This window comes from Bos indicus, chromosome 12 (genome assembly GCF_029378745.1).
Source record: "Bos indicus isolate NIAB-ARS_2022 breed Sahiwal x Tharparkar chromosome 12, NIAB-ARS_B.indTharparkar_mat_pri_1.0, whole genome shotgun sequence".
NCBI classification, from domain to species: Eukaryota; Metazoa; Chordata; class Mammalia; order Artiodactyla; family Bovidae; genus Bos; species Bos indicus.
In genome coordinates, this window is record NC_091771.1 from 86,985,141 (window position 1) to 87,001,910 (window position 16,770).

The 16,770-nt window shown below is 45.7% G+C and overlaps 1 protein-coding gene across 3 annotated transcripts in view; it reads left to right on the forward strand.

The window, feature by feature from the left end:
* The window catches only part of MYO16 (myosin XVI), a 518,782-nt gene that overhangs the window by 313,821 nt on the left and 188,191 nt on the right, over positions 1-16,770 (forward strand). For all 3 annotated transcript variants that reach the window (XM_070800476.1, XM_070800475.1, XM_070800474.1), the window contains exons 17-20: positions 2,346-2,457; positions 5,311-5,428; positions 6,200-6,271; positions 7,416-7,557. In XM_070800476.1, coding sequence (XP_070656577.1) covers positions 2,346-2,457; positions 5,311-5,428; positions 6,200-6,271; positions 7,416-7,557 — 444 coding nt within the window. The remainder of the gene's footprint in view (positions 1-2,345; positions 2,458-5,310; positions 5,429-6,199; positions 6,272-7,415; positions 7,558-16,770) is intronic.

Consider the following 16,770-nt stretch of genomic DNA (forward strand, 5'->3'; position numbering starts at 1 on the left):
CCTCTGCTTGACCACAGTGTCCCTTGTCCACAGCCAGTGGCTTAGATTCTCAGCCCATTCCTCAAATCCGCTTTGCCTCATCATCTACATTCCGTCCTAGAGAAACTGAGGCCATAAGCAGGGGTCCCTCTACTCCCTGAGATGTCCAGCCACTGGCCGGTATTCATCGCCTGACCCATATATGGGGAGGGCAGCATCCTTCCACTGGGCTGAGGGGCACCAAGTCCAGACCCTCTCCTTCCTCCTCTGTCTTTTCGTTTCCTCCAGTCTTAATGTGCTTCTGCCTCACCATAGAAGCCTCCTGAGGTCTCCCCACTCCCCACCCCATCTGGTGGGCTGTTTCACTTTGACCCCCATCCCAGCCAAGGTCAAGGGCAGAGAAGGCCTTTTAGACCCCTCGTCGACACCGACAGAGTCTGCACCTGCCTGCTGTCACCCCCTCCCCTTGCCCCTACGGTCTCTTCTCATCAGCTCTGTCTTCATCCGTAAAATGTGGGCACCTTCTTTCCAGGGCGCTCATTCACTCCTGTGATTTTAGTCGTCTTCGTGTTGACGACTTCCAGGGCTTATTTTCTGGACTTTTCTGAATTTCAGATCCTTCTAGCCGATTATTTCTTGGAACACCACATGAACTTCTAGCAAGTAATTCAAAGTGAACAAACACAGCCATGATAAACTCTGTCTCCCTCTCTCAAGAACACACTCCTCCTCTCGAGATGCCCCCCTGACTGACTGAGGCCCACTCCACCCTGCTTCCCCACACAGAAACTTACAAAGCGCCATCGACACGTCCCCCCCACGGACCCCGTGAACAGCCAGCCCTCCTCTCGCCCACCTGCCTCTCCATCTCCTCCACTTCTCTTCACTGCTGGTCTCTCCCTAGACCTGCCGGCTCATTTCTTTGCCTCATCTCTTCCCAGGCCTTCCTCGTAGCTCAGTCGGTGAAGAATCTGCCTGCAATGCAGGAGATCCAGGTTGGGAAGATCCCCTGGAGAAGGGCATGGCAACCCACTCCATTATTCTTGCCTGGAGAATCCCATGGACAGAGGAGCCTGGTGGGCTGCAGTCCCTGGGGCTGCAAAGAGTCACACGAGACTGAGCGACTGAACTACTGCAGCTGCTGAGTGCTAATTCCAGGCCCCCTCACTGGCTGCCGGGAAATCCCTGCTGAACCGCCAGGCTTTCTTTGCTTCAAGACCCTGGGCACAGCCTCACTTCCACGCCACCATGGAGACTCTTCTGCAGGACACACGGGGCCCTGGCTCCTTGTCTGGCCTCATCACCCTCCGCCCTCTCCCCAGAGGCTCCAACTGTGCCGAACAACGCAAGTTTCCAACACACACATCACATATGATCCTGCCTGTGCGCCTTCGCGCGTGGTGCCAGTTATTCTGAGGATCACCCTGGATCTCGGATTTGCCTGGGCGATCCTCACTCAAACGTCAGCTCTTGAAACCGAAGCCTCGTCCTGGCCTGCAGCCTTTCCCCCGGTTCCCTTTCTGCACTCCGCAAACAGGCCGAGGCCTTCTCTGTTACTCTGCTTCCGTGTTGCATCCCAGCCATGTTTTTCCCTTGTCTCTGCCTGTGGACACACCGTGTGTGCTCTTGGGCCTCCAAGGATAAGCTCTTTGTATCCTCAAGGGTTAGTGTTGTGTATTTGGTGGGCGAGTCCTTTGTGCTTAGGGCTTCCCTGGTGGCTCAGACGGTAAAGCATCTGCCTGCAACGTGGGAGGACTGGGTTCGATCCCTGGGTCGGGAAGATGCCCTGGAGAAGGAAATGGCAACTCACTCCAGTGTTCTTGCCTGGAGAATCTCATGGACAGAGGAGCCTAGCGGGCTCCACTCCCGCTGTCGCAAAGAGTCAGACACGACTGAGCAATTAACACTGTCAACTTCTTTTTTCCTTTTTGTGCTTTTTGAACGAAAGGAATAAATCCATGAATTAATCATCCACCTCGTAATTAAAAGATATTAACGAGAAGAAATCGTAGATTGCTCTCAGTTTAAAATCTTGACTACAAATATGAATTACAAAGCGTGCGGTAGAATCTGCTAGATTTCTATATGAAATACACAAAGTACTCATGACCTTCTCTGAGGAGGGGAGCCACTCAAGTGAGAACCAAGGAAAGCAGTGTAAATATGCTCTGGTACAACAAGAACCTTCCTTCCTTGCTTCCGGAAACAGCATGTGCTCTTAGGGACCAAAGCCGTATAAATACCACAGGGACACAGTGTCCAGGTGATGTCCATTATTCTGGAGACCAGACATGGCTGAAGTGACTTCACCGCTGGGGTTTGTTGACAAGCCAAGCCATAAAACTGTGTGCTTTTCCTCCTCACAGGTATTTGCGCCAGACCCTTAGAGAAGATATATCAGCAGCAGAGCATTCTCTGAACAGGGAGAAATTTGCTGTTTTGAAACAAGCCCTCAATGTAATTGGCTTCAGTAACTTGGTGAGTCATGCGGTTAAATATTCCACTGAGGAAATCAACCCTCTGCTAGTTTGTAAAAGTTATTCATTCAGAAACATTCCTCTGCCTCGTGGAGCTTGCATGCTAGTGGGAGAGAGCCGTGAGCAAACATCACGCCCAGGGCCACAGGGTACCGTGAAGATGGGCTGCCGTCTTCAAGAAGGCGCTTGAGACCTTTTCCCACAGGGACCACATGAGCAAAACAGATAAGAACTGGGCACTGGCTGACTCCAGAAAAATGGCAGACAGAAGGACTGTCTGCTTCCAAGTACCACTTGGGAGAGTAATCTAATCACTCGATTAAACTATATTCTTGAACACTATGCTTTTTTTTTTAATTCTTAAAGAATTATCAAATACCTCCAAAGCTGAAACGTACTATTTAAAGTGCATAAGCCCGCTGATACACAATGGAAATTTCCATGATCTCAGAAATGTTCCAGATTTCACCTACAGTATGGCAGTCACTGGCCACTTGGGGTTGCCGGGCACTGTAGAGGAGGCTGAAGTAGACTGAGGACCTGGATTTTTAACTTTTTAAAAAAAATTCTGATCAATTTAAACCGACACGGTCTTGCGTGGTTAGTGTTCACTGAATTGAATAACACAGGTCTAGAGAACAAGAGATGTGAAGTGTGCTCAGCCATTTCAGTCGGGTTCGACTGTGTGCGACCCCATGGACTGTAGCCCCCCAGGCTCCCCTGTCCATGGGATTCTCCAGGCAAGAATCCTGGAGTGGGTGGCCATTTCCTCTTCCAGGGGATCTTCCCGACCCAGAGAGCGAACCTGTGTCTCCTGCATTGGCAGGCAGATTCTTTACCACTGAGCCACAAAGACCTCGGAAATTCCCACAAATCTCCTTTTCCTATGCATCATCTCTGTGTCCCCGACATTCAGTATGGGGTCACTTTAAATGACAGCTAATTCCTCATTAGCAATCAACATAAGACTGCATGGGTAACTGGTATGCCTGTAGTTCATGAGCCAAGATTTAGTGACAGATTTAGTTTTTTTTTCTTAAACTCAGTATACATTGATCGATTTGGGTCCCTGCCTTTCCCCTCGGCTCATGGGGCAGCAAGGGGTGGAAGGGGTTGCAGGGCGACAGCAAGGGAGGGGTAGGAGGTGGGGGCTCCCCCTCAGTGGATGGTCCACGCCAGCCTCACTGCATTCAGGGACTGGAATCCTAGGAGCGAGCGGCCGTGTGGCGTTTTGCTCTCTGCTGCTCTTCTGTCCATCTCCAATCAGGGACTGGAATCCTAGGAGCGAGCGACCGTGTGGCGTTTTGCTCTCTGCTGCTCTCTCTGTCCATCTCCAATCAGGGACTGGAATCCTAGGAGCGAGCGGCCGTGTGGCGTTTTGCTCTCTGCTGCTCTTCTGTCCATCTCCAATCAGGGAGTGGAATCCTAGGAGCGAGCGGCCGTGTGGCGTTTTGCTCTCTGCTGCTCTCTCTGTCCATCCCCCTGTTTCTCTCTTTCCCGAACTCCTGCCACTCGCACTCTTCAGTCTTTGCATTTGCTACTTTTTTTTTTTTTTTTTGCTGTTGTTACTTCTTTTCCCTTCCTCCATTTATGTCTGCAATCTCTACTCACTTACAGGAAACTGAGATAGAGAGGCGGGTAAGGGATCATTCCACCAAGTATCAGCTCGTTGGAAACGGGGCTGTAGAAACCCATGACTGATCTTCAAAGGCAGGGCACACAGAATATGTCCTCCACATAAGGGGCCAAACAGGGCATTTAACAAGCTTTTTGGTTAAAGAAATTCATGCGATTAAGCCAAGACCGAAAAGTGATCGTCTTGATCCTCAGGTATGACTGAGATGGTGACAGTTTTAGTCCATCAGCAGGAAAAGATCAAGTTAGACTGGGAGGAAGGTACTTCTGGGCTGGCAAGACCCTTGAGTCAGAACTCGTGAGTGTGGTTCCGGGAGATCTGACCATGAAGGTGATCCTCCATCACCAGCAAGACAACAGGGGGATGGCTCACCGCATTGCTGTCAATGCCTTGACAGCAGCCACCGCCCCCTGCTCGCAGAGCAGCTTGTTAGTATCCCCACACCGTCACTCACCTTCGGGCTGCTTTTCACCGTTCTGTCTCCATCACGGTACGGAACCGCAAGAACCTTGATGACGGAACAAAGTCTTCATGTCTGTGTCCAGGAGTGTGTCTCTTTTGGAGCACTGGGAACTTTAATGAGGAGTTACTGGATTTATTTAAAAACGGGAGAGGGAGCTGTCGACTGGATTTATTTAAAAAACAGAAGAGGGAGATGCTGGGTAGCTTAAGGAGCTTGGAAAAGGTTATTCAGACAGGCACAGATCAATAAAATCTGAGGCCCTAATTTGTGATTTGGAGGCTACCAAAAGCATGTCTAAGTAACGCTGAAGTCAGAGAGGATTATACCTGAAAATGGCACATTATCCTTCTCAATGTGCTCATTTTAAAGCTGTTAATAATAAAACTACTTGTCCTGAAAGCTGGAAGTTCAGCACGAAATTCACGGATGGCACAGAGACCACACCGTGCAAATGAGCAAATGAGAATTGTTCTTAGAAAAAAACTCTCTCCGGCAGGAGCTTTTCCTGCCCAAAGTACCAATTAGGAATCCAGGAATTATTGGGAATTTTTAAGGCTAACATTGCTTGCCCTAAATGGGACGTGCCCATTTTCACCATTGATCGGTGGTTCCCTTATGGGACATTCTGAGTCGGAAAAAAATCACAGCCGCGCATCATTTTGTTTAACCTACTTGGAGGTTTTCCAAAGGATCGGTCTCTGCATCTTTTCTTCCTAAGCAACACTCTTTATCTTCTCTGTTGGTCACCCGCGTAGGAGGTGGAGAACCTGTGCGTGATTCTGGCAGCCGTGCTGCACCTCGGCGACGTTGGCTTCACCGCTGTCTCCGAGGCCGACTCCGCGCTGGTGTCTGACCTCCAGCTCCTGGAACAAGGTCAGTGGAACTCATGGACCGTCGATGCCTTGACGTGCAGTTCTCCAGGCTGGCCAGTAGATGGAGACACAGTACAGAAAAGTCAGGGGGCTCACCCCACTTTCTGCCAGAGTGGGATTCAGGGAGGGTGGTGGGGAAAACAAGCCAAGATCCGCTTTCTTCTTTTGTCTTTCTGGTCGTGTAAATTAATAAGATGCACGTTGATGTCCCCACGCTGCCCGCCTGAGTAACAGTGTTGTTGCTCTGGCACGTAATTGGGCTTATTTATATCGTTCTGAGTTTTCTCCACCCCACCCCTCTACCCTGTATATTTGGAGGGCATGTTATTAACTAAACATTTAAACAGAACATAATTACTTCCCTTTAAAGATCTTGCCAAAAACCTCTCTCCTTTGAAGTGGCCTTGTTAGTCACTCCCAGCTTTATTTTCAAAATAACCTTAACAGACAATGATGGTTGTGGTAACTACTGGTATCTTTACCCCATATCTAAGTGATTTAGCCAGAAATTGGGGAAAAAAGTATCCCGGGCCGTTAGTAAGGGTGAGGAGGGGGAAACTCCTGCAGCAGCTTAATGCCGGAGCCCCAGGAGCTCTTCGACGTTTTAATCAAGCCGTTTCTCTAGTTGAATTTGCCAATTTCAGTGGTAGCTCCGTTTCTTTGAGACACACATATTCGAATGGGTCTGTACACACTTCCCAACTATAAAACGCCATGTTCTCGCTGTCAACATGTGTGTAACTTGATGCTTTCCTCACCGCTTTAATTTCAGTGGCTGGAATGCTACAGGTATCTCCGGATGAGCTGGCATCTGCTTTAACCACCGACATCCAGTATTTTAAGGGTAAGGTTTCCTGTACTTTGCCTTCCACCTTTGTGAACTTTTGAGAGACCATTCTGATGAGCTGCGTTTTTATAGGTAATGGGGCATTTTAGACATAAAGTCATCAACCCAAGAGGATTTGTGCAATTAAAACATCGGCTGTGGCTGTGGCCGTGGTAGCAGCCCGCCCTCCTCCTTGGCGAGCACCGTTTTCCCTCTGCTTCATCAGACAGAACAAGAGCTGCTGCCTCCTGGGCACTTGTGAACTGAAGGGAGCTGTAGCGGGTGCCATAAGCACTGGATTTTTTAGTTGGCACACGTTGCTAAGGCATGGATTTAATTCTTTCCATTTTCAGTTCAGTTGCTCATTCGTGTCCGACTCTTTACAGCCCCATGGACTGCAGCATACCGGGCCTCCCTGTCCATCACCAACTCCCGGAGCTTACTCAAACTCATGTCCATCCAGTCGGTGATGCCATCCAACCATCCCCTCCTCTTTCCACTTTAGTGAATGAGAAAACTAAGATTCAAAGAGGCTAGATAAACTTGAGCATCAAATCACTCGTAAATGGCATGCTGGGAATTAGACTCTGACGCCATTCAACTCATGGGCTTCCCAAGTAGCTCAATAGTAAAGAACCTGCCTGCCAATGCGGGAGACACAAGAGATGCAGATTCGATCCCTGGGTTGGGAAGATCCCCTAGAGAAGGAAATGGCAGCCCACTCCAGCGTTCTTGCCTGGGATATCCCATGGACGAGGAGCCTGGCGGGCTACAGTCCGTAGGGTCACACATAGACAGTCGGGCGTGACTTGACGAGTGGACACTCCCGAGGCCGTCTCTGTGGTGTGGGTCTGCACTCGGTGTGCACAGAGGGACTTCCCCAAACGTCCTTCCCTCACTCACTGTAGCTCATTGCCTCACCAGCCTGCCTCTGGATTGTGGTTTTGAGGGCTCCTCCTCCGTTGGATTATTTTTTTTTTTCTCAAAATCACCGATATGTATTTTTGTAATAACTGGCAGGGGCTGCATTTGTCAGAGTCACAGCATGTTGGTAGCGTCTTCTGATGTGCGCGGATGTGGAGGGATAAACAGCCCAGCTCTGTTGGCTTCTGAACGAGGAACAGCCTCGTGCTCACTTACTCTCCCCTCCTCGCTCTCCCAGGAGAGGTGACTACACGGCGGCACACCGTGGCGATGGCTGAGTTTTACCGGGATCTTCTGGCCAAGTCCCTGTACAGTCGTCTGTTCAGCTTTCTGGTGAACGCGGTGAACTGTCGCCTCCGCAGTGACGAGGAGCCCAGCAGGTGGGTGTGATGGACGCCTCTCACACGTCCTTCCCGCCAGGGCGATTCAGCCAGGCTTGCTCTTAAAGATGCTTCCTAGTCCAGTGTCACTAGAACATTTCATTTTAGTGAGGTGATTCTACTTTCAGGATTTCAGAGACTGTTTTTTTAAGGGATTTGAGCCCCCCACCCACTCCCCTAGGTGAATTAATCAGTCATGTCTTGTGCATAGAGATGCAAATGCCTTCTCTCTGGGCTGAAGCCATACGCGGCCTTTTGAGCACCCAGAAGTATGAAGAAACGTGTACATCTGGGGCGAGGACCGTTTGAGCATATCTGCAGCCCTGCCGCTGTTGAGACGCCCGTGTCTCTCTAGACCCGATGGGATGCCGTGTTTCAGCTCGGTCATCCCTCCTGTTTCCTTCCTTTTTGGGGGGTTATTTGATGAAGCATCTCTATGGTAACCACGTTGACTCCTGGCCTCGGTCATCTTTAAGCAGCAGCTTTTCGGGGCTGTTTGATCATCTAAAAACGACAGATCCCCTCGGCACCTTGCCAATGGAAGGCTTTGTCAGTATTCTCATCACTAATGATGACCTTGGGCAGGGCAGGCCCCTGGAAGCGAAATCACGTCCAGGAGTCTTTACACGTCTGCTGGTCTTTGAACGCCGCGTCCTGAGGGTTTCTTTGTTGTCCATACAGACTTCACCAAACTCCTGAGAGCCGCTCCTTTTAGAGGGTCCCCGGAAAACATTAGCACAGCCCTGTATTATCAGGAAAGTTCTTAAACACACGCAGACATCTCAGAAGACTCCAAGGACAAAGGCATACTAAAATTCTCACTAAAATATACACGTAAAAAAACCCAGAGCACTGATCGGCATGTTCCATATATGGTCTGTGACTTGAGGGTCACTGTAGTGTTACCTGCATTTAAGCAGATAATCCGTAATCTTGGATGTGGTGAGGACTCTGGATTTTGTCATTATTTCTTGCTACCAGTTACTTTGTGATTTCCCTTTAAATATGAAGACGATTCACAGGATAATACAAGTAGGCTAAGACAACCAAATGTGTCTTGTATGCAATTGTTGGCTGTTCTGCTGAAGCTGACATTGCAACCCTTAATGTATTTAAGTCCCACTGCAGGTAAGAACTTTTGGAGAAGGCAATTGCATCCCACTCCAATACTCTTGCCTGGAAAATCCCACGGACGGAGGAGCCGGCTAGGCTGCAGTCCATGGGGTCACTAAGAGTCGGACAGGACTGAGCGACTTCACTTTCACTTTTCACTTTCATGCATTGGAGAAGGAAATGGCAACCCACTCCAGTGTTCTTGCCTGGAGAATCCCAGAGATGGGGGAGCCTGGTGGGCTGCCGTCTATGGGGTCGCACAGAGTCGGACACGACTGAAATGACTTAGCAGCAGGTAAGAACTTTTAGGAAATTTCCATTTGCCATTTAAATCTTATAGAGACTTAGATTATACAGTTGGAAAAACTGACACAAAGTCTGGATTTTTGACTGCACACATAGGAAAACACAAACCTTGGAAAACACTTTATTTGCCTTTCCGTGGGAGCACGGCTACTGTGTCAGTGTGTGGGTTATGATGTAAGTCTTAGCTCTGTGTTTATTTACTAAGTGAATGCATAGGGACAGGGATTATTGGAAAATTAGAGATAAATTAGTGTATCAGAAGTTTGACTTCTAAAAGACAGTGTTCTCATTTGAGTCATAACTCCCCTTTTTTTTCTTCTCTGTTTCTCCCATGACTCACCCAAACCTGAGTTTCAATACAAATATAATGCATAGAAAGGTTGTATTTGCAGTATTTTTAATTTGTTGAAGTTCATGGAAAGCTTATAGATTTACAGAACCATTTCCTAAGCCACAGAGAAGTCTCAAAACTTGGATAAACTTGGGATAGACTTATTGTTCATGAGTCCTCAACTTGCTAAAAATGTTGTAATTATGTCAGAAAATCTGTATTATCTATATATATCTGTATCTCCCTGTGGTTAACATTGGCAGGCACGCTTTATATTAATAGGACATTTATCACAGTATATAATTTTTGTAAAATATGCGAGAATAAATATAAATAAGATGTACTCTAACAGGTTGTAAAGGGAAAATAAGTGACATTTAAGTAGATGACATGTTTGTTCCTAGAACGCTGAGTTCATTTTCTGGATCATAGTAGAGTAGGCACAGTATTATAAGGTTATACGTTTAAAAAATTTCTACTTTTTCTACCTTGGTTCCAAATAGGTTTATTATCCTTGTGATTATGAAATGAGATACAGATTCTTCCTAAGGTATAATGGACAATAATAACTTGAAAATGTTCAAATGATAACACATTTTTGCATCTCTCATAACTGGACCTATTTCCCAATCTCTGCATTTCATATCCAGGGTTGAATTACCAGTGTTAGACTTTAAGTTTTTTTGTTTTTTCCCTGCACCGACATCATCAGCAGAGTTTTGGTATTAACATGCCTACTGTAGAGGCACCTGTAAGTTAGAGGGTCTTGGGGAGGCAGAGAAGGTGTGGAAACTTTGGGAAATTTCTTCAGATATAGAAACCTCTAGTTTATTTTTACTCATTTTCACCATGAGTTCTGAATAAAGTGGTTTATATATACGGGGACACCTGAGGAATATAACCTGTGGAACAGCCCCCACTTTTTACCGTAGAAGTACCTTAACAGTAAGTATTGATAGATGGAAGGTTATAAGTAGGTGATGTTTTGGAGATAACTCAGTAGAGGAGCAATGAAGACATGCTCCATTCACTCATTCATTTATTCCTTTATATCTGCATGATCTGGAACCCACATTTTTGGAGAGCACAATTTGGCATGCAGATTATAAGACAGTAAATAAACTGAGTTTCAAGCATACATATGGAGATTTTTTTGTTTGTCACTGAGCCTTTGAAGTCTTAAAAATGCTTATATTACATTCTTTTGATATTTTATTTGAGCTAAACATAAACATGTAAGTATTTGTGATTAATTACTTCAGTGAATCATAGAAAATTCGGAGAGCTCTCCAAATGTCGCCAGATACCAAACCCTCCAGTTCACTCTGACCCATTTCCATCCTGAGTTCTCGTGTCTCCAAGCCGGCCCCTCTGGTCAGCGCCTGGTGCTGAGAACTCTGCTTGGTTTCAAGCATCTGCTGCTGCTAAGTCGCTTCAGTGGTGTCCGACTCTGTGCAACCCCAGAGACAGCAGCCCACCAGGCGCCACCGTCCCTGGGATTCTCCAGGCAAGAACACTGGAGTGGGTTGCCATTTCCTTCTCCAATGCATGAAAGTGAAAAGTGGAAGTGAAGGCGCTCAGTCGTGTCCCACTCTTAGCGACCCCATGGACTGCAGCCTACCAGGCTCCTCCGTCCATGGGATTCTCCAGGCAAGAGTACTGGACTGGGTTGCCATTGCCTTCTCCCTTTCAAGGATCACCCGAGGATAAGAGAGATGGACACACAGCTGTCAGCACAGTGCTGGACACAGCAGGGTGGTTCCACAGCAGCATCTCGGTGGCCGTGGCTGGAAAGAAGCTTTCCTAGTTCATCCGTGGTGATGTGGAGCTTGGGAAAAACAGGCAAATGGAGGGCATGGTGGAAACCCTAGGTGTAGTCCAGACTCCTTGTTTTGTGTGGATTCTGTAATCTTGCTTGTTTGGAGAATAGCAAATAAAGGAAATAATTTAAGAATAGGGATGTTGCTGCTCAGGGAGATCACCTGGAGGAGGGCACAGCAACCATGCCCCCTCCAGTGTTCTTGCCTGGAGAATCCCAGGGACAGAGGAGCCTGGCGGGCTGCAGTCCAGGGGGTTGCAAAGATTCGGACATGACTGAGCGACTGAACTACAGTAACAAATCGAAATGCATGCAGCGAATCTGCGCTCGTGAGATTGTAGCAAGCAGTTTAAGTTTCATATTCAGAAAAATGGCACTTCTTCATAGGTGAGACTTGTTTATCTTTCCTAGACGCAGCAGGTGTTTCAAATGGGGAAAGAGTAGTGGAAAGAGTAGTGTGGCTACTCCTGTGCACCACTGGGATCTGAGGCGTGACTGTTGGCTGAGTTTAGAGGAAGCAGCGATGTTGGGTTACCTCTGATCAGTACCCACACCCCTCCGCTCCTTCCCTTCTCTCCTGACACGTCTGCGACACATTTGCAGAGTATTACCTGGGGTCCAGAGCGCAGTTTGTGGGCTTTGATTGTTGGAAAAATAAAGTCCATGAGGCTTAGTAATCACGGCATTTCCCACTTGGTGGGGGCTCCTTGAGGAAAAAGTCATGTAGTATCCTTGCGTGGACAGGCGAGTGAGTAGACAGAAACTGGCCACGTGGTGGAGGAAGCACTGGACGAGGGGGAAACTTGGGATCTCTGAGATGCCAACCCTGTGAGCACTGGGAGACAGGTGGCTGGTCAAATTGGGATGAAGGCTCCAGGCTTGAAATATCAAAGTGATCCTGCTTCTCATCGGGAGGCAGGGGTCACCATTCCAGGAACTGTCCAGAGGCCTTGTCCTTCGATCTGTAGATTTAGATTGATCCTGGAGAGAGAAGACGCAGGAAGAAGTTTAGAATAGGTATACCCGTGAGAAAAGCTGGACTATTTTAAACAGAGATTGAAGTTATTTTATTTGTTTTTTTTGTTTGTTTGTTTTGTTTTAAAATCCACACATCAATGCAATGATTTAATTCTTGAAATTATCAGGAGGATATTTTTGGTATCTTATCCCATTTCTAAATTCATTGTTGTTGTTCAGTCACTAAGTCATGTTCAACTCTGTGATCCCATGAGCTGCAGCATACCGGGCTTCCCTGTCCTTCACTATCTCCTGGAGTTTGCTGAAACTCATGTCCATCGAGTCGGTGATGCCATGCAACCACGTCTTACTCTGTCGTCCCTTTCTCCTCTTGTCCTCATTCTTTCCCTGCAACACAGTCTTTTCCAGTGGCTCAGCAGGCAAAGAACCTGCCTGCAGTGCAGGAGACTCGGGAGATGTGGGTTCAATCCCTGAGTCAGGAAGGTCCCCTGGAGAAGGGAATGGCAACCCACTTCAGTATCCTGGCCTGGAGAATCCCATGGACAAAGGAGCCTGGAGAGCTACAGTCCACGGGGTTGCAGAGTTGGATGAGACTGAGTGACTCACACTTTCACTTCTAAATTCATATGTTTTAATTTATAAGAAAGTGATTTTGTAAGTCAGCATGGAATGCCCTGGGTCTCCAGAGAGATTTGCATCATTGCATTGCCACAAGGCACATGTGTTCCCCAGCAGTCCGGGTGAGTCATTGTAAAGGATGGTGATGTTAACAGCGGGTCCTGGCGTCTCACAACCAGCACCTCACTCCCTGGCCTGAGGCGGAAGAGCAGAGGGGCATGGATTTGCGGTCCTGTCGGGGCATCAGGTGGGCACGGTCCTCTCCAGCATCTGACAACATGAGATGCATCGGAATGCATGCAGCGGATCTGCGCTCTTGAGATTGTAGCAAGCAGTGTAAGTTTCATACTCAGAAAAATGGCACTTCTTCACCGGTGAGACTTGTTTATCTTTCCTAGAGGCAGCAGGTGTTTCAAATGGGGAAAGAGTGAGGATAGCCTTGAAGAACTCTAAAGGCTGGTTTAAAAACAACCCAGCTCAGGATTTGAGATCCTATGTAGCTGCTCTGAAGATTGCCCCCCTGAACTGGAGTGGAAGCAGAGTTTTACCTTCACGCTCTGAGATGAAGACAAGGTGAATTCACTGGGCTAAGTGGATTTATGGCTCAAGTTTTCATTTGGGAATTTTTCTCAGCTTTGTTCTGCTGAGAACTCCTTGTGTGTAGTATTACACACAAGTAATTCATAACAAGTTATGAATAGTCAGTGGTGTATATACACATTGGTTGAATTTCCAAGGATTTTTAAACAGAATTGACTGTTTTGCTGTATATTATATTGAAATGATATAATATACATGATATGATATAATGAATCTTCTTTATGATTTCCATTTTTTTCTCATTGATGCAACCAGATAGCACTTAATGTACTTATGAAATGTTATAGTATATTTAGACTTTATTTAAGGTCAAAGTCCAGTTTGAGAATCTGATGAATGGAATAAATGCACAATTTTACATATAATTTTGGGGGACTCTCCTCTCAAAAAAAAAAAACAAAAACAACAAACAATGTCACTGGACTGTATTAACTTCTTAATGTGTTGATTAAATACCTTAATAAATTCTGAGATAGTACCGCCAATCTGGTTCATAGTCTCCTGCTAGTTTTTGAGGATTCTTAAGTCAAATAATTTGTTTGTAATGATTTTGTTGTTGACTTTCTTTTTAATTAGAAAATTGACTTTGTAGTTTTAGATATAATCTGTGATTGTTAAAAACATACACTGAGATACCCCCTGATAGATGTGATTTTTACTACACTAATATGAGGGTAAGAATGTTAATCTTTTTAAGATTATTTTCAGTAGATTAGATTTGCAGCTATAACTGAGGATTTGTCAAGGATCTCATCCATCAGGGACAGGAAGTCAGCGTCTTAGTTTATGAAACTCTCGGGGCCTGGGGATGGAGCCCTGTCCTCTGCATTACAGACAAACCATGAGAAACGTCTTCTAGATTCTAGTCCGTGCCCATACTGCTAGCATACGTCACCTGTAAATGTTAATGCTGTACCTAGAGTCTTAGGACAGTTTCCAAATTCTGTCTACAGGTTGTTTTAGCTTTTTGTGCAGCTGGATTTGTCATGCTTCCTGCACCATCTCCTCCTGTTTCCCAGGATGCAAATGTCTAAAAATTCAAATCAGGTGTGTGTGGCGGGGGGCGGTTATTTTTTTTCTTAAGTTGTTTAAACAAAAGATTTTTTAAATAAATGTCTATGAAATGGCAACCCACTCCAGTACTCTTGCCTGGAAAATCCCATGGACAGAGAAGCCTTGTAGGCTACAGTCCATGGGGTTGCAAAGAGTTGGACACAACTGAGCCACTTCACTTTACCTGACTTTTTAAAAGGACTAGAATGTAGCCATCAAGAGTTACAGATGGTTCCTACAAAAGTATCATTTGTTTCCTCTTTTGCAAGGAAGTCAGTTTGGTCAGGTTACTTCTTTGAGTTTAAAATTTGAAGATTAATCTCTTCCAGTGGCCACATCCACTGGTTACATCCCAGGCAACTGTAATCGCTCATTATTGGGACTTGAAACTCTCCAAAGGGCCTCAGAGCATCCACACGCCTGTCCTGCCCTGCCTCCTCAGAGATGGTTACCTTGGTCTTAGCCGAGGATCTGACATCATTCTCTCCAACAGGAAGTGTTAAGGTGGGCAGTGTTTCCTCTTTCCTGAGTCAGAGGTTGCAGAAAAATTTTATTGAAAAGAAGCAACACACTTTGTCAGATATCTGCTTGCTCCCTCCCCACCCCCTGCCCCATGCCTGCCAAATCTGTAATGGAATTCGTGTCTCCCTCCAGGCTTAAATACTTTTCCTCTTTGAGACCATCCACTAGCTGATCTGTATTAATTCTCAGTAGTTCAGGACAGGGCTTGGCAGGGCTGTGTGACCACTGAGAAGCAGAGGAATATCAAAATTAAATACTTTAACCCCACACATCTGTCCCATTATACTCAAGGAATCTCAGTGAGGAAGAATTTTTAATGCTCACTCCAGTATTCTTGCTGGAGAATTTCATGGACGGAGGAGCCTGGCGGGCTACAGACCATGGGGTTACAAAGAGTCGGACACGACTGAAGCGACTTGGCATGCGCACACACAGAATTTTTAAATTAATTAATTTTAATTGGAGGCTAATTTCTTTACAGTATGTGGTGGGTTTTGCCATATATCGATGTGAATCACCCACAGGTGCACACGCACACAGGATTTTTGAGACCAAAATAAGTTAACTATCTAATTGATAAACTGGGTGATGAGAAAATGAAGTAAGGAGAACAACGTCTAGAAATTAAATACTTTTCACCGTTATTTTGATAACAAAATTGGAAATTAGTTTGCACCAGGAAACGTCTGATCCTGTTGATATATTTAACACCACTTGTGAATCCTGAGTATATCTCATTCTCTGTTTCTCTCGTGTTTACCTGTCCTCATTTCAGACACGCAAGTACAAAGCAAAACCTGCAGCTGAAGCAGAGACTGAATGTGTAAATAAATCTGATTCAGACTCGAGTATCTACTTATTAGTTTTATCTTTCCCTCTTAGAACTTTGTTAAAATGATTATAAAGATTTAAGTTCTCTGATGGATATTGCACATCCAGAAGAAAGATAATCTGAAAATTTATACCAACACTTGTAAGTAATTAAGAGTTGGTAAAATGATGTTTTGTACACTGCCTTGTTAATTATGATGTAAAACACTTCTTAATAAATGAATTTATACTGTTAACTCCCAGATGCCTCATAGAAATACTAAAATACCTGCTGTGCCTTTGTGAGAAAAGGAAAATAGGCTTTTGAATTTTTTCCCCATTTAGCATGTAATACCTTCCTTCATTAAGTGTATTTGGGGGAGGTGAAAGATTATAATCAGGAAGAGCCTTACCTATTATCTCATATGATTAACATTTGCCACTTCTGCTTCAGAATTTTTTAACACAAAAGAAATAGAAAATTGCAGCTAAAAGCTGAAGTTACTTTTGTTTATCCTGCATAAATCCATCCTTCTCCTTCCTGCTCAAACACAGGAAGTCTGTGTCATCGATTCTGTGTAAATGTCCCACAGTTTTAAAAATTCATCTGGATGTTGGTGTTTCATAATAAGTGTGTAACATCATGAGTCATCAAGAAGTAAGGAAACGCTCTCATACAGTACACTTTATGCTGTGCTCCCCTTTTTAACCCCACATGGCTTTTGAGGTTTAACTACATTGATACTAATGAGCTAATTCATTCTTTGTTTCTGCTGCTTGAATTCCCTGCAGAGAAACCACAGTGCCCACATTTGCTTGCATTTACATGGACACTTAGGTCTTCTTTCCTTCTCAGTCACAATGTCACACCCTGAGATATCTGTTTAGAGTTTTCGCTGGGGTATATATTTAGTAGCAGAATTATGGGGAGAGTATTAACCTGCATTTCTCTGACTACCAGTGAGGTTTTACACGAAAAGCAGGTTCTGCGCTGCCCCCGTGGTGACGTGCTCGTACAGGCATGGTGGTCTTTGTTCAGGGATTTACAGTGACCTGACTTAGG